The sequence below is a fragment of the Papio anubis genome, chromosome 11, assembly GCF_008728515.1.
Source record: "Papio anubis isolate 15944 chromosome 11, Panubis1.0, whole genome shotgun sequence".
Lineage (NCBI taxonomy): Eukaryota > Metazoa > Chordata > Mammalia > Primates > Cercopithecidae > Papio > Papio anubis.
Genome location: NC_044986.1, coordinates 91,039,944 through 91,063,983, shown reverse-complemented (window position 1 = coordinate 91,063,983; position 24,040 = coordinate 91,039,944). Strand labels below are relative to the sequence as shown.

The 24,040-nt window shown below is 46.4% G+C and overlaps 2 protein-coding genes across 10 annotated transcripts in view; both read left to right on the top strand.

Annotated features, from left to right (window-relative positions):
* The window catches only part of CCNY (cyclin Y), a 310,137-nt gene extending 305,469 nt beyond the window's left edge, over positions 1-4,668 (top strand). For all 9 annotated transcript variants that reach the window (XM_017962728.3, XM_009214281.4, XM_017962727.3 and 6 more), the window contains one exon: positions 1,928-4,668. In XM_017962728.3, coding sequence (XP_017818217.1) covers positions 1,928-2,044 — 117 coding nt within the window. In that variant the 3' untranslated portion in view covers positions 2,045-4,668. The remainder of the gene's footprint in view (positions 1-1,927) is intronic.
* Positions 4,669-10,687: 6,019 nt separating this feature from the next.
* The window catches only part of GJD4 (gap junction protein delta 4), a 31,904-nt gene continuing 18,551 nt past the window's right edge, over positions 10,688-24,040 (top strand). The window contains exon 1 of the mRNA XM_009214285.4: positions 10,688-12,899. Coding sequence (XP_009212549.2) covers positions 12,824-12,899 — 76 coding nt within the window. The 5' untranslated portion in view covers positions 10,688-12,823. The remainder of the gene's footprint in view (positions 12,900-24,040) is intronic.

The window sequence follows — 24,040 nt, the reverse complement described above, 5'->3', positions numbered from 1 at the left end:
ATTTACAATTGGGAATCCAAAAAGGTTTGATTCTGCTTTTGATTTTTTTTTCCAAAATATTTTTTCCATAGCCCAGTTAGAGCTGAGGGCAGCACCACCAGTCTTGGTCTGGGTTTTGGGCCATCGTTAAGCTGTGTAACTTTGGGTCTCATCACAGCATATTTGTATGTGCCTCCACCTCATATGCTCACCAGGCTCTTCCCACTTGACCTTTTGGCAGGAGGAAAAGGGATGGGGTGGTAATGAAGCAGGATCCCTGGGGAGAGACCGCTCCTCTAGAGAGGGTGTGCCCCAGCTTTTCCCCTCTGCACCTTTGTCCCCAGTCCTGCCTTGGTCTCATCCCACAGAGCCTTTCCAAGTAGTGGATGGCACAGCCGTATTCCCAGCTTGTGAGACCCAGAGGTCTTCGTGCTGCCCATGCCACTGCCCATCCCAGGTGGGATGTTGTCACTCAGTGCAGAGTTGGTGTGGCATTGTGATGGCCTGGCCACACGGTGGTCTAGAGCTGGGAGAAGAAAGCTGTTACGGATTACATGCTTAAGAAAGGAAAATGTTAAATAAAAATTTAAAAAGTAATATGTTAATTCCAAGAAGTAAACCATAGAAAAGACTGGATGCATAGCACTGGTTAGAAATAAAAATCCAGTGAGCGTTTCAGAACTCAACCATGCCCCTGTGATTGTGTGCCGGCCTTTGGAATGGAAAGCCCACCCAGTCTCCCAGTTACCATCTATTCGAGGAAAAATGGAAAACCCTCCCTCTGCAGGATTTCCTGCAAGGCAAATGTGAAGCCTTCGCAAGCACAGATGTGAGGTAGAATCTGGCTTTCCCTGAGAGCGTGAGCCCCCTCTCAGCCTGTGCTGCGGTCCCTGGTCCCCCTCATCACCAGCCATGACTCCAGTGGCTGCTTCAGTGCTGATGAGACAAGTCGGAGCTCCTGGCAGCTACACAGCTCTGCAGGGAAGCGAGTCTGTGTTCTCTGCTGAAGAATATATGGGGCTCTGGGTCAGCCACCCTGAGAGCACAGGCCCAGGTTGGTGGAGTTGGTACCTGCCGTTCCCTCTGTTAAGTTTCTGCGAGTACGGAGAAGGGAGAGCTCACCTGCTTCTGGGGCTGCTGTGCCACGGGCCCTAGGGTTTCACTGGGCCAGAAGAGAAGGCCAGTCTGTCCTCACAAGGCTGCTCTTTCTCTTTTCCAAATAATCAAAGCCTTCCCACGACTCAGACCATCCCCTCCTGGGACAGCGGGCTCAGCTTTTGCCATCAGCTGGTTCTAGCCACATCCAGTGGCAGCCCTGGGAGAGTTGTTCCCAGGGTAGCACGGCCCCTGTCCTCATCACCAAAGTGTTAATTATCTGCACATCTTAATGTTTTTGTGATCCTCCTAGGTCCCTCTTTCAGCAACCCTCTAGAGGTGACTTAAGTCCTCCATCCTTTTCTGCGGAGTCCCTAGCTGGTGGTCTGGCTGCAGCTCTCCTTGCCGACAGTGGCCGAGCTCTCCTCCCTGTGAGGCTCAGCTGCAAGCCTGTGCTTGATGCCAGCCCTGCCAGGATGGTGCTGTTCTTGCCCCGCTTGCAGATGAGGACGCTAAGGATTCGAAACAGCACCCGTGGGGGCAGGGCCGTCCCACACCCCTAGGGTGGGGAGCCAGCATTGACCCTGGTTGGGCCAATTGCAAGGTGACACTATCCTGTTATTTCACATCCTGAGAGTCTTTTCTCAGACCGTGAGCTCTTGGGAAACATGAGCTGAGTCTACACTCCCTTCATATCTCCCTGCGGCCAGCAGAGAGCTGGGCTGCGGGCTGGAGCTCCAGAGGGGCAGGGGCTCTGCCTGTCCATCATGCAGCACCCTCGGCGCCCAGGACGAGTGAGCAATGGGCGCAGATATGGCCCGCCCTGACCCACACTGTCTCTCTTGCCCCTCAGGCCATCACTCGCCTCTGCGAGGACAAGTACAAGGACCTGAGAAGATCTGCGAGGAAGCGCTCAGCCAGTGCAGACAACCTGACTCTGCCCCGGTGGTCCCCGGCCATCATTTCCTAACTGCGGAGGCCCGCCGGAGGCCACACCATCCCTTAGTTTCTCCTTTAGTTTGAGAAAAGACAGACTTGGGGTGGGTTTGTTTTTGTTTTTTCTTTCCTTTTCTTTTTTAACGCATAGTTCCGTCAGGCTGCCTGGATGAGCGCCCACGCAGCAAGGCTTGGAGGAAGCGTCAGTACCCTGGAGGTCCCAGCTCGCTCTCACCACTGTCAGCAACAGCACTTCCTTTGTGGAGGAAGCAGACTCGAATCCTGCAGGAGGAAATAAAGGGAAAGGGAAGTCGTGGAGAGGCAGGGAAAATGATTAAGCGGCCCGGCCCTCTGGAGTCCCCGTGGGGGCGGTAGCTGAAGTTGGTGAGCGCAGCGGTGGATGCAGAGCTGGCTGCACCCAGGGCTGGACCGGTGTGTCCTGTAAGACTTCTTGCATTCCTTCTGCTGCTTTTTTGGTATGGGGGGGATTTTTGTTCGTTTGTTTTTGCCCTGTTTTGATTTTGGTCCCGCAGAGCAGGGGATGTAGTTTGTACCCACCATGGCGCAGACTTCCAAATAAATAGTACTGGTCATTTCTCTCCGCACTATTTCTGCGCGCTGTCTTCTGAGCTTTCTTCCTCACCAGTGGGCTGTGCTCGTTCCATTTCTGTACACCCTTATTTTATACCGTTTTTCTTCAACAATGGTGAAATTGACTGTAGTGCTGAACCAAAAGTATCCCTTTCCCTCCTTACTCCTCACCCCAAGAGCATTCTAGATCACATGGGTGCTTGTGCCTTCCGATTTTCTTGCATTTGTTTTTTTCCTGACCTGAAGTTGTTGTTACAAAATCAGTCAGACTTCGTGGGCTGAAGGACACTGTGCAGCAGAGGGTGTCCCCGTGAGAGTTCTGCAGAGTGCTGGGCGTGCACCCGAAGCTACCGAGTAGGAGCCATTTCTTTGTACCCCTGCCTAATCCATTCCTCTCCTTCCAAGTCCATTGTTGCAAGCAATATTCTTCTCAATTTTTATATGTTCACTTTAAATCAAAGTTAGTCTATTTGTATAAAATTTTTTAAAAATCTAAAATAAAAAGAAAAAAAAACAAGGGTGGGTTGGGTATTCCAGTGGGAAGATCATTGAAGGGAAAAATGTTACTATTTACTGAGGTATTTTTCACAGAATGACTGAATTTAAAAAAACTCAACTTGCAATTTCTTTGTGGGTGCTTAGAGAAGTTCTACAAAATTCAAACTGTGAAGGTTTATGCTTCATTAATTATGACCATACTTTTTCATTTTCTGACGATCCCTGATTTCCTTGTGGGCTCAATAAGAATCTTTTATACCAAGTAAAATGAAAGAGTTAATGATAGAATATCAAATAGTGAATTTGATATGAAATCTAAGAATGTGAGTCACTTGCATATTTAATACTTTGGGTTTTTGCATATTTTCTTAGGTCACAGTGACAGGTTTCTGAGTTGTTTCCTTTTTCAAGTCTCTGGGAGGCCAGTGGCAGCAGCAGGTCTGTGTTTCACCTTCTTCCCATGTGAGCTTGGAAAACTTTGGCATTTTAATTAGTATTGAATCATGTACCTGATCCCCAAACATTGCCTGCTCTCAATGAAACATGCTTTGGAAATGGAAGGGACTCAGAAAGTCAGAATCCCAAGAACTCCAAGCCAAAAGTGCTAGGTTTTAGTGAAATTTGTGTCAAGTATAAGCATACCTGTTTGGGCCAGAATTATTATCACAGCCTTTCTGGCCCAAACTTTCAAAAGCAAGTAAACAGAATATAAAACATTAATTATCTTTCCATTGTAATTGTGATGATCTACTCTGTATGGGTACCAAAGTCAGCTTCTCTCTTCAAGTCAGAGTTGAATTTAGAACTTTAAATGCAGGTCTAAAAATGTAGAAAATAGCATTTTATATTCCCTAATCTATATAGCTGAAAAAGGGATGTATTTTCTTAGCTGAATATGAATACCTCTTAAACATAAATTAGTTCCTCTCCAGTGAAGTATCTTATTTTACCAATCCATTTCAGGAAAGAGGTTCTGCTGCCTTAATAGCAGAATTTTATTTTTATCCCTTTTATTTGAATGAGAGATTTGAAAATTGAATTATGTAAATATTTCAATGCATCTGCTATTATTTTGTGGAGTTTATTAAACTACTTTAAAAAATTGTATAGTCTATTTATTGTATATATGTACATACAGTCTGATACCTAAAATTTAAAGTGGATTCCATAAAACCGGACTCAGTCTTGTTTAGACTACTGAATACTGTTTTAGCCTGTGCCCTCGACTCTACCTCTGTATAGGAAAATTTTCCATATTCATTAATTAGTATTGATCTGTATTAATTGGTTATGTTTCTTGCACTAAGGATGTTTAAAACTGCTGTAAGTGTAGATTTTAGTTTTACTGGCAGGATGAATCACTTGACACATAGTAGATACTTGAGGTTCATTTTCTTTTCTTTTTCTACATGATGATGAATAGTTATGTTTTCTTCTCTGATTTGTTCAAAGTTTGCCAAAAGAAAACACACAACCAGTACAGTACTTATTGATAAATCGTAGTTGACTGTAATTTGTTTGTAAGGCGAATTAATGCTCTACAATTAAAGCTGGATTACTGTTGAGGAACACATTGTCTTAGTGTAGTTTTTGAATGGAAAGTTTTTATCATTAATGAAGGATGAAGGAAACGACACAATTTGTTACTTAAATTTTAGATTTGATTTAAACAACAAAGTCATTGGGACAATAAATATATATCCCAATGAATCTTTTTTACTATTTGTTTTACATTTTCATTCTTTTTTTTTTTTTTTTTTTTTTTTTTTAACTAGAAAAAGGGAAAGAAGAAGTCAGGAGTTTAAAACCAAATGGGAGGGCAGATGAGAAATCCTGCCAAAACCGGGATGTGCCCTCATGCACGAAGTGAGCCCAGAGGTGGGGGCACCCATACCTGCCTCCTCTTCTGGTCTGGCTCTCCTGCCTGCCTTCTCTCGGGCTTGGGCAGAGCCATCTCCATTCTGGGGTTTCCTTTAAGCTAAGCTGCAAAGCAGAATTTGGGGAGTGAATGATTTAAACTTTTCCTGCTGCTTTTGGTCACTTCTCACCTGGGGCCATATCTTACAGATTTGATTGTTTTTGTTTTTTGTTTTTTTTTTTTTGAGATGGAGCCTCGCTCTTGTCACCCAGGGTGGTGTGCAGTGGCATGATCTGGGCTCACTGCAACCCCCACCTCCCGGGTTCAAACATTTCTCCTGCCTCAGCCTTCCGAGTAGCTGGGATTACAGGCGAGCACACCATGCCCAGATGATTTTTGTAGTTTTAGTAGAGACAGGGTTTCACCGTGTTGGCCAGGCTGATCTCGAACTCCTGACCTCAAGTGATCCATCCGCCTCAGCCTCCCAAAGTGCTGGGATTACAGGCGTGAGCTACCGCGCCTGGCCGAGATTTGAAATTTTTAAAAAATAAAACACGATTCCTGGTTATTGTAGGTATCTAATAAATGTTAAATAAATACATACATAGAACAAAGTAGTGCCTGCCTTCCTGCTGTGTTTTTTGTTGGTATGTTGGGATAAAATTCAGTAGGTTTTATGGATGCTCAGTGAACCAGTTCTTTGCAAGAGCAGTGGTAGAAAGTGGTATTGGCCCTGTGTTCTTGAGCGACTCACACAGGTATGAGAGCTACTCCAGCAATTGAGAAAAGTGGCACAATAGAGACCTAATAGAACATGTCGCCTTCATATTGATACCCCATTTTGTCTGAAATCACTTTATCTCCCTTGATGTCATTGGAGTCAGTGTCTTGGGTGGGTCTTAAAGACATTATCTTCTGAAAAGTCAGCCATAATGAGGTCCTACCCTTGTTGAAAAAGAGAAGGAAACAAGAAACATGCTCTCGCACTGATACGGGAAAAGGATACTTCAGTTTATATATCTTTTTTTTTTTTTTTGACACAGAGTCTCACTTTGTCACCCTGCCTGGTGTGCAGTGGCACAATCATAGCTCACTGTAGCCTGAAACTCCTAGGCTCAAGTAATCCTCCTGCCTCGGCCTCCCTAGTCTCAGCCTCCCTGGGATGAAGGGTGTGTGCCACCATGCCCACCTAATTTACTTTTTATTTTTTATTTTTTGAAATGGAGTCTCGCACTGTCACCCAGGCTGGAGTGCAGTGGCACGATCTCAGCTCACTGCAACCTCCGCCTCCCAGGTTCAACTGATAGTCCCTCTCTCATCTCAGCCTCCCAAGTATCTGGGACTGCAGGCAAACACCACCAAACCCAGCTAATTTTTGTATTTTTCGTAGAGATGGGGTTTCACCGTGTTTGCCAGACTGGCCTCGAACTCCTGACCACAAGTGATCCTGCCACCTCTGCCTCCCAAAGTGCTGGGATTACAGGTGTGAGCCACCACACCTAGCCAGGCTAATTTATTTTTAAATTTTCTATACAAAGGGAGTCTTGCTTTGTTGCCCATGCCGGTCTTAAATTCCTGGCTTCAAGCGCTCTTCCTGCCTCACCCTCCCAGGGTGTTACGTCTTAAGCTGCATGGATTTCAAGGCAAGGCCTGCAAACAGCTTGGTTAAGGTGCTGACTTGCTGTTATTGAATGCAGCGCCCTGTTAGAGCTGTTGCACCCAAACAGGGCTAGGGAGATGCCCAGGAGTACTTACAGTCACAGTGGTGGGGCTGGGGTTTATACCTCCAAGTCGGTGGGCTCCCTGCCTGTTTTCCTGTTAGATTTTCTTACTAAGTTTGCATATGTGAAGGTGCTAAAGGTCCTGTCTGTCGCTCTCCTCATCAGTGATCAGCCTCAAAATGAGCTTCTTAATCTGGCAGCTGCTGTCTGTGTGCACTGCGGCAGGTCTGAGCTGGGCACAGCACCCGGGTGAGGACTTGTCCTGGCAGCTATATCTGTCCTTCGTAGGTTTTTGTGAAAAGAGTTCTGCAGAACCTGTTACAGTGAGAAGTGAACTCAAACATGATGTCTGACTTAATGATGTTCAGATTCTACAGGTCTCAATAAACTTCCCTGTGTCCTTTAAGGGACTTCGTTTTACTGAGGGGCTTTCCTTTTAAGAATTTTTGTTTATATAAATAAGTTATTTCAAATAAGGGATAAAAGAATGGCATTACAAAATGTAGTTTGGGATAGAAGTATTAAATGTAGTGAGAATTTATGCCTAAGATGTTAACATTGGCATTGATTTGTATTGTCATGGAACCTTGGGTTTTAGTCTCAGTCCAAAAGATTAACTTGCTCTGTGACCTTGGACAAATTACTTGACCTCTCTGGACCTCTCAATGACCTTGGCTGTGAGGGAGACTCTTGTTTTCATCACCTGTCTTAGTCTGTTTCTGAACATGCTCTTCTCAGCCATTCAGTCACAATTGTTGGACGCTCCTCTAAATGTAGCAAGACTGGACATAGTAAAAGCCAAGTGCAAGCCTACCGGTGACAGAAAACCCAGGACGAGGGGAAGTCGGTTGTGTTCTGCAGGCCCTCTCCTAAAGAAGGGTGGCCATGGGTAGAAGCAGCAGGTCTTACAGGACCTGGGTACCCAGTTTTCCGCTGCTGTCCCTCCTTCCCCAGCTCTCCCCAGTACAGCTGAATGAATGCCCAGCGTGGCCTCTAGTTGGCTGTTCCTGGACCTGTTTTGTGAGTTCTTGTCCACATTGGTGGATCCTGGAAATCTCGAAACAATGGAGGTGGGTGTGTGAATCCACTGCCAAGTGCCTCTGTCCTGAAGAGGATGCTGTGTCATTTCTGTGAGCTCCAGCAATGCTTCCTTAAACCCACCAACCAAAGCTCAGGAAGCCAGTCTTGGAAGATAAGGATTTTGCACCTCCTCCCGTACAGACACCAGCATTGGGTGGGGGCAGCGCGTGGTAATGATGACTCTGCAGGGGCAGGATCCCCCAGGACCAGGCCTTGGTGCAATGTAGTGGGTATGTGGTCTGGCGGGTCTCATGGCTGTGATCCATCCTGAGTCACTTCATCTTTAAAACAAAGAAATGTGTGACTTCCAGAGCCTTTCCCCTAATATCCCATTATGGTTATGCTGGGTTTTGCAGGAGCAACCTCGAGACTAATGAGAGGTTTAGTCACCCCTGCAATCTTTGAAAAACAACAAATACAGGATGTGGAAAAACCAAGAGTGAGGCACCCAGACCCCCGAATGCTGGGTAGTTCCTTCCCTAGTTTATGCAGCATCTTGTGCTGAGCTGTGGCCCCTTATGTGTAAGCAAAACTCAAAACAAAATTCCTGTTCTGGAATATTATCTAGAAAACGTGTACTTGTTTTATACTGATGTAATTCCTTCAACAAATATTGAGCTGGACACTGTCTAATTCATGTTGGGGATGGATGTGGCAGAAATAGACGAGGTCTTGGCTTTCTTTGGGGATGTTCTAGTGGAGCAGCTGGTCAAACAAGTTAGCATGTAAAAAGGATTGTGGTAAGTGTCAGGAGGGAAATTGAGTGGTTATGATAGTAACTAGGAGGTGGCAGCTTGGTGAACATGATCTTTTGAGTGGACATCTCCGTGGAAGAGATGGGGAGAAGGAAAGATGATTGGAGATGGGGATGTGGTTGGAGAAGAGCTGATCAGCCCAGGCCTCACAGGCATTGCTGAGGAACACAGATTTGAAGACCGATGGGAAACTACGGTAGAATTTAGTTAGACTGCACCATGCCAGGTACAGTTCTGGTGCTCAAGGAGTGGGTGTGACAGGCAGCACGGTTCCCACCTGGACGGCCACAAGCTGGAGAGAAGGGCCACATGCACTTCAGAGGTTACACATAGGAAAAGAAAGACCAGTTCTTGTCACACTTCTGGGATGAACCATCGGTAAGTTGTAACAGATAATGTGTTCCTGAGGTTAGTCCAAATCCTGAGTACCCATAATCTACCATGCAACATACATGATGGGACTGTGTCAAGATGAAAAACCCGGGCCCCTTCTCTCAAAAGCTGTGTTTGGGCTGGATCAATGAAAACAGACACGTTTTCATCATAAACACATCTTCATCCTAGCATGGACATGAGGTGGAATCTCTGAACCTGTCTTTCCTAATAAAAATATAGACAAAGCGGTTCTTGAACATGATTTCTTCCTGCAGACACTCATGGGTTATATAGTCATTTATCTTGTGTTCAGTATTTTTTTTTTTTTAGTACCTTGAAGCTAATGTGATTTCTACCAAGAAAATCTAGGAGAAACAATTGGAAAATTATAAGAATTCAGTAAGATTATAGTTACAAGATTAATACACAAAAATTGAGTTATCCAATTTACCAGCAGTAACCAATTAGAGAATATAATGGAGATGGCATTCAAAACAGCAACAAATTGTTGCTATTTTGCTGCACATGCCTATAGTCTCAGCTACTCAGGAGGCTGAGGCAGGAGGATCACTTGAGCCCAGGAGTTCGAGACTGCAAAGAGCTGTGATGGCGTCACTGCACTCCAGCCTGGGTGACAGAGCAAGACCTTGTCTCTTAAGGAAAAAACCCAGACAACAAAATGGCAACAAATTATATCGAAGAACAAAAACATTTATTAAATGCTTATAGTGTGCCCTGCACAGTTTAAGCACTCAGCATTTGTTAATTCATTTAATCCCCATAACAATTTCATGAGGTAGCTGCTGTTATTCCCAGATGAAGGTGCTTATTAGGCTTGGAGAGGTGAAAACCCTGGTCAGTAAGTGGTAGAGCCAGAAAACCTGATTCCAGAGGTTTTTTTTTTAGAGGCAGGATCTCACTGTGTTGCCCAGGCTGGTCTTGAACTGGACTCAAGTGATCCTCCTGCCTTGGCCTCCCAGAAGGCTGGGATTACAGGCATGAGCCACTGCACTTGGCCCAATCCAGAGCTTTTTCCTCATCACTCTGCTACTTGGTCTTTCACTGCCACTGATTAGGGAGAAACCCATCTAGAAACATGGTATGCTGGATTGAGTAGTGCCCTCTAAAAATTCATGCCAACCTGAAATGTACAGATGTGACCTTTTTTGGAAATAAGGTCTTTGCAGATGTAATTAGTTAAGATGAGGTCATATTGGACTAGAGTGGCCTAAATCCCTGTAAGGAGAGGGGGGTCGGCAGACACAGGGCCAACACACTGTGGAGGTGAAGGCAGAGGTTGGAATGATGCAGCCGTAAGCCAAGGAATGCCAAGGTTGGCCAGGGCCAGCAAAAGCTGGAAGAGACAAGGAAGAATCCTTCCCTGGAGTTTCCAGAGCATATGGCCCTGTTGGCACCTTGATTTCAGACTTCCAGCCCCCTAAATAGTGACAAAATAAATTTCTGTTGTTGTGAGCCATCCAGTGTGTAGATATTTGTTATGGCAGCCCTAGGAAACCGACACAGGTGCAATTCCTAAATCGAGAAAATGCCGGCCGGGCGCAGTGGCTCATGCCTGTAATCCCAGCACTTTGGGAGGCCGAGGCGGGCAGATTACTTGAGGTCAGGAGTTCGAGGCCAGCCTGGCCAACATGGTGAAACCCCGTCTCTACTACAAATACAAAAAGTTAGCTGGGCATGGTGGTGCGCGCTTGTAATCCCTCGGGAGGCTGAGGGAGGAGAATCACTGGGACCCGGAAGGCAGAGGTTGCAGTGAGCCTAGATCACACCACTGTATTCCAGCCTGGCCACCAAGCGAGACTCCAGCTCAAAAAAAAAAAAAAAAAGAAAATGCCAAACTTTGCTGGCAGTCATCACGAAAAACCTGAATGAAAGAGACGTGCCATGTTCCTGAGTGGGAAGTCATAGGACCCAACAAATGTCACATCTCTTGTTCCCACTCCCCCTTTTGTCCAGTGTGTTCTCTAAGTATACCAAGTTCTGTTCCGATTCAGGAACTTTTTCTGCGTTGTTGTTTCTGTCTAGCATGCTTCCCCCCGATACCTGCATTGCTCACTCTTCTCACTATCTGCTGTTTTTCTTGTTCACTTGATTATTGTCTGGTGTGGCATTTTTCCAGAAACAAAGCACTGATCTCATATTTGGAGGTACTTCCAATTGTCAAAGCTTTCTTCTGCAACTCCCTGATGTAGGTAGAATGGCTGTTCTATCCCCATCACTTTTCAGTAGAGCTGAAGTGCAGATAGGCTAGGTGACTTGTCAAGGTCGCGTCATCCGCAAGCAAACATCTTGCAGTTAATCTACAGCTGCCCCTAGAACCACAGAGCGTGGCAAGCCCTCCTGCACCTAGAATGCTGACCCATTCCCCACTGAACCCCAGGACCCGATACATGCCAGGCCCTGTCCAGTGAGTGAGTGGATGGGGTGAGGCACAGGTCCAGAAGATCAGGACAGGAGTCAAGGCATAGTCAAATCTTGAGCAAAAGGAGCAAAGCTGGAGGTATAGAAATGGAGATAAAGTGGTTCTTGAACATCATTTCTTCCTGCAGGCACTCATGGGTTCCAGAGTCATTTATCTCGTGTTCAGTATTTTTTTAGTACCTTGAAGCTCACGTGATTGCTGCCAAGAAAACCTAGGAGAAACAACTGGAAAACTATCAGAATTCATCACACCTGTGAGAATGGTATGGAGAAAAGGACGTCCCTTTGCACTGCTGTTGCGAAGGCAAATTATTACGGCCATTCTAGAAGACAACATGGAGGTTCCTAAAAAGACTAAAAAGAGAACTGCCATGTGATCCAGCAATCCCACTTCTGGCTGTATATCCAGAAGAATCGAAATCAGTGTGCTGGAGAGACAGCTGCACTCCCATTAAAGCACTGTTCACAATAGCCCAGACAGGGAGGCAACGTAGGTGTCCATCACTATGTGAAATAAGCCAGGCACAGAAACAAATATCGAATCATTTCACTTACATGTAGAATCTAAAAAAAGCCGCACTCAGAAGTAGAAGAGTAGAGTGATGATTACCACAGGATGGGAAAGGAGGAGGATGAACAAAGGGGAGAGCTTCACCAATGGGTACAAAATTTCAGTTAGCAGGAGTAAGCTCTAGTGATCTATTGCGCAAACAGCTACCATAATAAATGCATTGTGTATTCCAAAGTTGTAGATTTCAGTTGTTTTCACCACACACACAAATAACTATGTGAAGTGATGGACTTGTTCAGTAGTTTGATTTAATCATTCCACAATGTAAAACATGTATCAGAACATGTACCCCATAAATATATACAATTGTTTGTCAATTAAAAATAAAAAGTAGAGCTATGAGGCAGCTTCAGGAAAGAGGCAGAGCTTGAAGCGGGTGTGTTGTAGAATCTGGATATGTAGAAAGGAAAGGAATTCCAGCAGGAAGCGCAGGAACCAAGAGTCCGGAGCCCACCTGCTCAGCATTGCTGAGGACAGTGTTAGGGAAAGAGCAGTCTCAGAAGAGAAGCGTGTCACAAATATAGGGGACTCTGGCCATCAACTGAGGAAGTGTGAACAGTGTCATTCAGTCTACAAATATGTGCCTTAAACATAACATTTTTTCCAGAAACGCAGTATTGATCTCATATTTTGAAGTACTTCCAATTTTCAAAGCTTTCTTCTTCATCTCCTCTGCAACTCTCTGATGTAGGTAGAACAGATGTTCTATCCCCATCGCTTTTCAGATAGCGCTGAAGTGCAGAAAGGCTAAGTGACGTGGCAAAGGTCACGTCATCAGCAACCAAACATGACTTGCAGTTAATCTACAGCTGCCCCTAAACCACAGAGCGTGGCAGGCCACACCTGTCACATGAATCTCCATGCACGTTGTCTTTGGAGAAAAGACAGCTGCAACATTTTAGCTTTAAAAAGTACTTAGCAAATAATGCACCTACAAGCAAGAATGGTGTCTGGGGATCCTGTTATTTTTATTGTTGCTGGATATAGAGCCCACACAGATGGTAAGTCTGGCTTATTAATGGCATTTTGCAGAAATCTACGAGTTACTATTTCAGAATTGCTGCCTGGCCCCCAAGTGACATCCCCTCCCCACCAGGTCTCAGTTTAAGAGCTTCAGAGAATCTGGAAACTCAGGGATTTCATGCGTAGTCACCACCTGTCCCCTCTCTGAGGCTGTGGCCCCTACTTTAGCAGGTATGGTTCTGCTGGACTGGAGTTTTATTTTTCTGAGCTTGCAGTTTCTCATTTTGAGGTTTGAGGTGTTTTTCCAGCTCAAAACCCGCCCAGCCCATGACTTTCATTGAATGCCTCAGTAGGAATTTCCTTATTGTTCACGTCTTATCTCAAAAGTTGTGTCTTCATTGGCCTTTTCTGTGCAGCTCATCTAAAGTAGCACCAGTCCCTCTGTCTCACCCCATTGCTCACTGTCAGCCCTCCTGATTCGATTTCTTTGGCAGCATGTCATTTATCTGGTGGTACCCTGCTTATTCCTTACAATCTAAGTTGTGTGCCTCCCATCAAAGGCAGAGCCTACCCTTCCCCATCTGGAACAGAACGCTGACTTCCTTGCTTGCTAAGCAGGGGACAGTCTCTGAGCAAAGGGAAGAGCTGATCTCACACAGGGCCTTGGAAAGCATGAAGTTCAGAGATATCAGTGCCCGGAGCATTTAGGGATTGGTGGGCATTTGCCTCTGTCAGCGTGGTTACTTGAGCAAGACTTGAGGATTGCCTGGCCTTGGCTACTGATGTGAAATCCTTGTTGATCAAGGAGAATGGGTTTTAAATTGGTTCTGATGGTCACTTGTTTCTATGGCCAAATAACAACTAGCCCTCCCTAGGAGGATAGAAACTTCATATCCCCGGAGCTCATATGCTCTGTGAAATCAAGGATCTTCTGTCTTGCTCATCTCTGCATACCAGAGCGTAGAAAAATGCCCACACTGGGTGAGTGAATAAAACAACCCAATGGGCTGGGCGCGGTGGCTCATGCCTGTAATCCCAACACTTTGGGAGGCCAAGGTGGGCGGATCACTTGAGGTCAGGAGTTTGAGGCCAGCCTGGCCAACATGGTGAAACCCCGTCTTTCCTAAAAATACAAAAATTAGCTGGGTGTGGTGGTGGGCACCTGTAGTCCCAACTAGTTGGGAGGCTGAGGCAGGAGAATGGCTTGAACCAGGGAGGCAGAGGTTGCAGTGAGCTGAGATTGAGCCATTGTACTCCAGCCTGGGAGACAGAGCGAGACTCCTTCTCAAAACAAACAAACAAACAAAAAACTAATGAAGGACTGGCCCCGGCTTCTCCTGTGGTGGATGGAGCTGTGAGACCTTAACTTGGAAGGAAGGACTGAGCAAAGGTGAAAGACGGATGTTACTCTGTTATTGCAGAGGGCAGAACTAGAGCCAGGAATCAGCAAAAGTTTCTGAGACATGGATTTCCGCTCAGTATAAGGAAGACCCTTTAAGAGTTATAGTCGTGCAGAGTTAGAAACAGCCAGGGGCCACCTTCTCATAGGTTAACCAGCGGTTATTGTTGTCCGCTTGCTTTAGCACAAGCCTGTCATACAATGAGCTCCTCTGTGGAACCCCAGTATATACAGGTCAGAGGCACGCAGATCTGTGTCAGTGGAAGAAACTGTGGAGAGCCAGTTCCAGCCACATGGCAACCCCTGACACACCCTGACCGGACTTTACGGTTCTAAGAAGCAAGTGCAAGAACCACTCATTACATTATTTAAAAATTCCTCCCGTTATTCTGTGCAGTGGGCGTCTGCATTTACCACTTTTCAGCTGAAAGGGCTTAGGAGAAGAGAAGGTAACTTGAGGGTGGCAGAGCCAGGATTAGAACCCATGCTGGTCTGATTCTGAAGTCACGCTCACAATCACGCTACCCTATCACCTCCCATTGAAGTGAAACAAGATCGTCCATTGCTAAAAAGAAGTCTGGGGGGCAGGGCGTGGTGGTTCATGCTTGTATTCCCAGCACTTTGGGAGGCCAAGGCAGGCGGATCACGAGGTTAGGAGATCGAGACCATCCCGGCTAACACGGTGAAACCCTGTGTCTACTAAAAATACAAAAAATTAGTCGGGCTTGATGGCGGGCGCCTGTAGTCCCAGCTACTCGGGAGGCTGAGGCAGGAGAATGGTGTGAACCCAGGAAGTGGAGCTTGCAGTGAGCCGAGATCATGCCACTGCACTCCAGCCTGGGCGACAGAGCAAGACTCTGTCTAAAAAAAAAAAAAAAAAAAAAAAAAAAAGTATATGGGAGAAAGAACAAACTCCGTGTGATTTCTTAGTTTTTCAGATTCTATCTGTTAATTTTGCTTCCCTAGAAATTTTAATGACTTATTTATTGATGACAGAGATGAATCAAGAAAATATTGCTTTACAGGCAGGTGGATCACCTGAAGTCAGGAGTTCGAGACCAGCCTGGCCAACATGGTGAAACCCCGTCTCTACTAAAAACCCAAAAATTAGTGGGGGGCGGTGGTGGTCACCAGTAAGCCCAGCTACCAGGTAGGCTGAGGCAGGAGAATGACTTGAACCTGGGAGGCGGAGGTTGCAGTGAGCTGAGATCACGCCACTGCACTCTAGCCTGGGTGACAGAGTGAGACTCTGTCTGGAAAAAAAAAAAAAGAAAAAGGAAAATACTGCTTCAAAAAAATCTTGTGAGTGCAAATTCATTGCTTGAAAGGAATTGAGGACATATAAAAGGATTTTCTCACTAGCCACTGGACTATTTATTAGAGAACCTAGTACTAAACACCCATTAAAATATTTTCCCATCCATTGCCCCATTAGGTGTCCGGTTTGTTCATCCACAGTGCCTTCTTCATTCTTAACTTCATGCTCCAATAAATGGGGACTTTGAAAGGCCCACCAGCTGGTACTGGACAAGGCATTTTGCACATGAAATTGTACATTCATGGGTGCTCGAGGCTTTTTTTTTTTTTTTTTTTTTTTTGGTCATCTTTGTTTTTTGAGACAGGGGCTCTCTCTGTCACCCAGGCTGGAGTGCAAGGCTCACTGCAGCCTCGACTTCCCAGATTTGAGCGATCCGCCCTTCTCAGCCCTGCAAGTAGCTGGGACTACGGGCATGTACCACCACGCCTGATTAATTTGTTTGAATGTTAGTAGAGACAGGATCTTGCTATGTTGGTCGCTGGTCTCCAATTCCTGAGCTTAAGCGATCCTCCCATCTTGGCCTCCCACAGACATGAGCCACTGTGCCTAGCCGGTGCTTGAGGTTTTCAGGTCCAATTACAACATTTTGTCTTTTCACTCACTAGTCAGCAGCAGAGATTGCTCACAAGAAAGTATACTGAAGTCCTGTATTTTATTATCTCCACTACAGGACCTTTCCTTTTGCAAACTGCTTGACATATTCCTCCCTGAAACTTTTGTAATGCTGTAATTGTGTCACAAATATAAGCTCCAAGGACTCTGCTACAATAAAAACATTTAATGTGAACAAGGTAAGACAGGCTCTAAATCCTCCCCATTCTATTTTCATTTCCCCAGGACTGTTCTTTTTACTTTACAGAGAATACAGATTTGACCTATGGGAAAAATACATCCATGGTATCCAATCAGCCTAACTCAGTGCAACATCAACCTCATTCTGCTACTTTCCCCGAACAGGGATGGCCTTTATTCAGCTTCCCCTGAGTGTCAATGATCAATCTCTTTGAACCAAATCCTGGGGAAATCTGAATGCCTCTAGCTGTTGAAATATCTTTGATTTTGTGAATAATATTTTCATATACTTATGCATCTTGTTCTCTGTGTAATCTGTTACAAAAATAAGAAGAGTTTCAGTATTCAATGACATGATGTCTTTCCCAACCACATTCTGCCTGCACATGAAACTCGTCAAAGTAAACGAGTTGACGGACAACCGGGTGCCCCTGTGGTAACGTTCTGGCAATCAGACCTGTGAGCAGGAAAATGTCCTGAAATAACCGGAGCCAACTGGGCACAGCGCACGACTTTCCAGCATTGCAGTTTATTGTTTTAGAGCCCAAGCCCCAGGCAGGGTGCTCAGGACCCGCGGTCCTTGGCGACTGGGGGAGATGGTAGAACATCACAGAAGAGGGTGCTTTACAAGAGCTCACTCATTTGTGAGAGTCAACTCACTGTGGATTCAGGAGGTCTGAATGATTCCAGCCCTCTGTCTTTTCTTGGAGGAAGCCAATCCAGGCAAACCAATTGCCACCCACAGAGCATGGCTCTTCACCAAACCCCAGGAGGGCCCAGGCCCGAAGACTGGATTGCTCCAGCTTCCTATGGCAGAAAGAGGGTTATAAAAATAGCTGAGGCAGCAACCGTCTTGCTGCCTGAGGAGCATAACCTCATGCTTGTTTGGAAAGACTTGAACTGGTAGCTGAGGGTGCAAACAGGGCAGCTGCATTTGGAGAGAAAAGGATGAAAGAGGAATGAGGGGAGAAGGTGGGAGGCAAAAATCAAAGGTGTGGAAAAGATATGTTATGGTGGGTTAGGTTAGTGGACATCTCCACTTCAACAAGACCTTCCACAAAAAAGCTGATGCCTCGTGCCGAAATCAAGGTTCCACTGCATCTGCAAGAAAGGGAGTTGCGTTTGGTGAGAGCCTGTGATACAAGTGATAAAGACGGAAGCTTATTGTTGAAGAACCACGAAATGCCTCCAATGGGCAGGTCATTAAACAGCAGTTCATCTACTTGAGTATTTCCAGGGCTTTGCCACCAGCTCAAGCTGTCCTCACATCCTGCTGTCACAGACACCTCTACTTGACAGAGGCCACCTTCCTCCCTCTCCCCGGCCCTGTGTCCCACACCTGTCGCTTCTTAATGAGGGACCCCATCTGCCTGGGTGCCTGGGCCAGGAGGCTTCCTCTCCTTAGGTTCTCTCCACCCTCATGCACACTCATTGCTCTGGACTTGGCCTCCTCATAACCCCTGGGTTCCATCCCGGGCAGCCTGGTGAGCACTCGTCTCCACCGCTGCCACCTTCTCACTCCTTCTCTTCACAGCAGGTGATGCCATCTTCCTCAAGTGCAGATCCGATTGTGTCACCTCCAGCAGAGACCTTCAGTGACTTTCCATTGTCGATCGGGTAGATCCCACGCTGTCCCAGGACCAAACAGGGCCCTGCTTCCACCCTCACCTTGTTCCCACCTGGGCTTTGTTTGTCCTGCATTTCAGACAGCGCCCAGTACCCTGCAGGTTCACTCCCAGCTCTGGGGTGTTGCATATGCTGCTTACTGCCCATGATGGCCTGGCGACCCTTGAGTCCCTTCGGAGCCCGCCACACCTCTCCTTTAGAAGCAGCCCTAACCGCAACACTGCGCCCTGCTGTGCTGCTGTCCTGCAGGTACCTTCCTGTATCCCATTCCACATGGAGACCCCCTGGGCAGAGACTGGGTCCCGTAGTATCCCTAGTGCCAAGCACGATGCCCACATGTGCCACTCACTGAATTAAAACTAGCAACTAAATAAAATGTGAACACTCAAACATAGATCACACGCACTGGTTGCAGACATGCTGTGAAGGCATCTCACCTCACAAAGGTTGCATTTTGACTCTTCCTCAAGAGTAAATGGCCACAAGAGATTGGAAGTGGCTGAGCAGAAGGTGGTCTGCAGGAACTGCCCAGCACCCACCCCTGCCCCTTGGGAACACAGGTGGGTCTTCGCGGGTGGAAAACACACTCTGTAAATAGCCAAGTGAGTGATATTATGAAGTCAGGGGAGGCACTGTATGGAGAAAAGCTACAGAAGTGGAAATACATTAGCCAACCTGACTTTAAGGGAAATGACTGTCCCATGAAACTGGGCTGGAAATGCTCCAAGGCAGGCTGAGCTGGGACCTGATGCTGCGTGAAGAGCCCGGAGGGAAGGGTGAAGTGTGGAGAACTCAGACTGAATGTGACGGGTGTGAGCGCCCCACAGAAGTTCTGCATTGGAGGAACACCCAAAAACTTAGGGAGTTGGCATCCAAGTAGCTTGGAGGTAAGCTGGAGTTATTTCTTCTTCCATTGTGCAAAGTCCTTCAAAAATATATTTGATCTAAGCTCTCAGGCACCACAGGAACACACAAGCATTTGCTCTCAGCCTGGGCGTGTTTGGTGGTGACAGCAAAGGCACCTGCCCTCTAGAACCGCCTAGAAACAGCTGGCAGAGAAGAGACAGCCTGTAGCTTACCCCAGCCTCCGTGGGTTCAGGCTCCCCCGCAGTGTGTGCTTGCTTTCCCTCCTTCCCTACCTCTCCCTCTTTCTCTCTCTCTGTCACACACACCCCGACACACCTCTATGTAAAATGCCTGTACCCCAAGAGATCAGAATTAGGGTGTTCGCTGCACCAACAGCTCTGCTTCTGAGTGTCCAGGCTCAGGTTTCTTGTGGCCACAGTAAGTATTGCTTGAATTGCACACAATTACCCCCCTCAGAGGCCCCTGTGCCTTAAGAGGACTATACAGAAAACACCCTCTGCAAGTGTGAGCCTCCTGCGTGTACCTACGTGCGTGTGTGTGTGTGTGTGTGTGTGTGTGGTCAGCTGTGGGGTAAACGGAAAGACCACAGCACTGGAAGAGGCGGCTCTGAGTCTAGATTCTTCTGGGATCTTGGGCAAATTCCCTCACTTTCTGCTAGGGCTGCAAGAACAAAATACCTCACAGAACATGCGGTGTTTGGTTTTCTGTTCTTGTGATAGTTTGCTAAGAATGATGGTTTCCAGCTGCATCCATGTCCCTACAAAGGACACAAACTCATCCTTTTTTATAGCTGCATAGTATTCCATGGTGTATATGTGCCACATTTTCTTAATCCAGTCTGTCACTGATGGACATTTGGGTTGATTCCAAGTCTTTGCTATTGTGAATAGTGCCGCAATAAACATATGTGTACATGTTGTTCTCACTCATAGGTGGGAACTGAACAATGAGATCACTTGGGCTTGGGAAGGGGAACATCACACACCGGGGCCTATCATGGGGAGGGGGGAGGGGGGAGGAATTGCATTGGGAGTTATACCTGATGTAAATGACGAGTTGATGGGTGCAGCACAGCAGCATGGCACAAGTATACATATGTAACAAACCTGCACGTTATGCACATGTACCCTAGAACTTAAAGTACAATAATAATAATAAATAAATTTTAAAAAAATACCTCAGAGACTGGGCGACTTCTGCAGCAGAAACACCCTCTCACTGTCCTGGAGGCCAGAAAGCCGAGACAAAGGTGTGGGTGCCGTTGGTCCCTCCCGAGGCCTCTCTCCTTGGCTTGCAGATGGCGGCTTCACCCGGTGCCCGCAGCATCTTCCTTGTGCGCGTGCCTCCCTGGTGTCTCTCTCTGGTCCTAAGCTCTTCTTCTTAGGACACCAGTCAGATTGTATTAGGGCTCACCCTAATGGGCCCATTTTAGCTTCATTACCTCTTGAAAGGGCCTGTCTCCAAATACAGGCACGTTCTGAGGTACTGGGGGTTAGGATGTTAACAGATGGATGTTGGGGGGACGTGTTCAGCCCACAGCACTTTTCTCAGCTTCATTTTTGCTCTTGATGTCTGACGGAGTCGAGCTAGTGATTTCCGAAGTCCTCTCTGAATCAACCAGTACCGTCTGAGTGCTCTCTGTCTCTCTCTCTCTCTCTCTCTCTCTCCCCTGAGACTACAAATACTTAGGTGTCTGTGGCCATATGGTTTTCTTTTTCTTTTTTTTGGAGATGGAGTCTCACTCTGTCACCCAGGCTGGAGTGCAGTGGCATGATCTAGGCTGACTGCAACTTCTACCTCCCAGGTTCAAGCAATTCTCCCGCCTTAGCCTCCCGAGTAGCTGCGATTACAGGTGCCCGCCACCAGGCCCAACTAATTTTTGTATTTTTAGTAGAGACGGGGTTTCACCATGTTGGCCAGGCTGGTCTGGAACCCCTGACCTCAGGTGATCCACCTGCGTCGGCCTCCCAAAGTGCTGAGATTACAGGCGTGAGCCACTGCACCCAGCCAACCTTGTGATTTTCTTTCTGCATGTACCTCTCCATCTGAAGAGAACACCCCTCCCTCTCCATCTGTCAGTTGCTGGTGTTGTAGCTAAGGTAATCTGAGCTGTCCCCATCTCTAGCTTGCACTTCAGAGTGGCGGTCAGGGAACAGAAAGAAGGCAAGGCTCGCGTGAAGGAAGATGGGGCCCAGCACAGTGCAGCCTTGCATGCAGGGCTCCTTGAGGTCACAGGACCATTCCTAGTTAGGGCTCCACCTGACAGGAGGCCCAGGCCGACCCTGGCTCTGGGCACATCCTCATTGTGAGTGTGTGGATGGGGAAATACACCCCACCCCACAGGTCTCGATTGGCTCCTGTATCTGCTACCAGCCCCATCCTAGTTCAGAATCGGTGAGTGTTACCACATTTTTTTTTCCTAAGAGATGAGGTCTCCCTCTGTTGCCCAGACTGGAGTGCAGTGGCATGGTCATAGCTCACTGCAGCCTTGAACCCCTGAGCTCAAGCAATCCTCTGCCTCAGCCTCCTGAGTAGCTAGGACTACAGGCATGTACTACCATGCCTGGCTAACTTGTTTTTCTATTTTTTGTAGAGATGGAAGTCTTGCTATGTTGCCCAGGCTGGTCTTGAACTCTGGGCTCAAGCAATCTTCCTACTTCAGCTTCCCAAGTTGCCGTTAACGCCTTCTCAGCTGCCCCCACTTACACTAAGGGAAATGGTGGATGGAGCTATAAGCTTAGGAACAGAAAATGACCTCCTGTAGGGACTGAAAGGAATTCTTGCCCGAAATTGTCCTTTTCTCTTCTCAGCTCCAAAGAGGGGAAGCACATCTATGTAGTTACTGTCAGAAGCTCATGCATATCCTGTCCTTGCTCCCTTAAATAATGGCTCCCAATGGCCATATTGAAAGAGCTGTACTCTGAGAGAACTTTGGATATCCAGCTCCTGGTCTGCCTCAGTATCCAATTTAACAGAAGAGAGAGAGAAACAGAGGCAACTGCTTTTAGAGTTTGGTTGTTCCTGAGACATGGTAGAAGTGCCCTGCAATTTCCATCCTGTTTCAGTTCATTGCTAAGGCTTTTATTAAATAAGGGCTTAAAAAACAACCACAACAACAAACTTGAGCCAAAACCAAAACGACATAAACAAAGGCACATTTAATTTCAACCCATCTGTCTTTTGTCAGAAAAAGACCTTCTGTTTTTGATCACTCTGGCAACAGCATGGGTTTTGTTTTTTAACAGCTAAGTAAGAAGTCAGAAATAGAAGTAAGAACTCCACACCTGTTGCTTTTAGGATCAGTTATTTATTGATGCCATAAATTGCACAGAGGAAGGCATTTTGCTGCAGAAGCTAGTGGAGCTACAGTGCAGTAGCTGTGCTAGTCAGCTCAGCTCGAATACTTTTTATTATTGTTGCTGTTTTTTTGTTTTTGGTTTTGTTTGTTTGTTGTTTAAGACAGAGCCTTGCTCTGTCACCCAGGCTGGAATGCAATGGCATGATCATGGCTCACTGCAGCCTCGACTTCCTGGGCTCCAGTGATCCTCCCACCTCAGCCTCCTTAGTAGCTGGGATGACAAGCATGCACCATCACACTGGCTAATTTTTTTTATTTGTATTTTTCATAGAGGCGGAGTTTTGCCATGTTGCACAGGCTGCTGTCAAACTCCTGGGCTCAAGTGATCCTCCAACCTCAGCCTCCCAAAGTGTTGGCATTACAGGTGTGAGCCACTGCACCCAGCCCAGCTTTAGAAACAGGCTCAACCCTTTGGAGTCTCCAGCACTCTACACCTACTTTCACTCTAGTGCCAAAATTCACTGCTTCCTTTGGGAACTTTATATTTGTTTTAGTTGTTAAGTTAAAATATTTTCACAATCACAGGAGGCCATCAAGTTTTGATTTGCAATCTGAAAGGAAGAGAGGGGATTCTTTATAAAGAAATGGACAACACGTTACCCTCATTACAGAAGATGTGGCGAGGGGTGTTATCCTCTGTGCCTCATGACGTCTCTCACAGAAACAGGGCTGTAATGCCTGCATTGTGAGAGGAATTTCAGGCATGGGGGAGAATTAGGTGTTGAATTACCAAGACATTTCCTCACCTGCAAAGGTTGAGAGCCCCAAGTTTATAATTTATTTATTGAAAAATAGAAAGCAGGCTGGATATGGTAGCTCACGCCTGTAATCCCAGCACTTTGGGAGGCTGAGGCAGGAGGATTTCTTGAGCCCAGGAGTTTGAGACCAGCCTGGGCAACATAGCAAGACCCCATTTCTACAAAAATTTTAAAAATTAGCCAGGCATAGTGGCACGTGCCTGTGGTCCCAGCTACTCAGGAGGCTGAGGCAAGTGGATTGCTTGAGCCCAAGAGATTGGGGCTGCAGTGAGCCATGATTGTGCCATGGCACTCCAGCCTGAGTGACAGAGCAAGATCATGCCAAACAAAATAACAATAATAATAATTGAAAAGCGGGAGGTAATAAACAGTATGGCATGCAAGGTTAAAAAATAATAGAACAAAACAACCTTTGTCGCTGAGAAAAACAATATTTTACTCTTACTAGTATAAAAATTTCTTATCATAAGCATCCTTTTCCTTGCAAATGGGAGAAAACGCAATGAATGAAAACAGAAATATTTTGGTTTCTTTTTCTAATCCATGTCTCAATGCTCACAGCATTTCTGGAGAGCCACAGGGCTGGAAGCAGAGTCTTATTCTTTTGTAAAACTTCAGTCATGGAGAGTTACAATTCTAGTTCATTTTCCATGTCTGTTCTTTGCCCTAGTTCATTCAGGCTGCTATTAAATAAATACCATAAACTGGGTGATTTATAAGCAACAGAAATTTACTTCTCACAGTTCTGGAGGCTGGGAAGTCCAAGGTCAAGGCATCAGCAGATTCAGTGTCTGGAGAGGGTGCTTCATGGTTCCTAGACCAGCACCTCCTTGCTGTGTCCTCACGTGGTAGAAGAGGCAGGGCAGCTCTCCAGAGCTTCTTTGATAAGGGCACAAATCCCATTCATAAGTGCCCCACCCTCATGACCGGATCACCTCCCAAAGACCCCACCTCCTCATATCACATCACCTTGGGGGTTAGGATTTCAGCATATGGATTAGGGGAGCACATAAACATTCAGACCACGGCATTATTCTTTTTGCGATTTTTTTTTCTTCTTC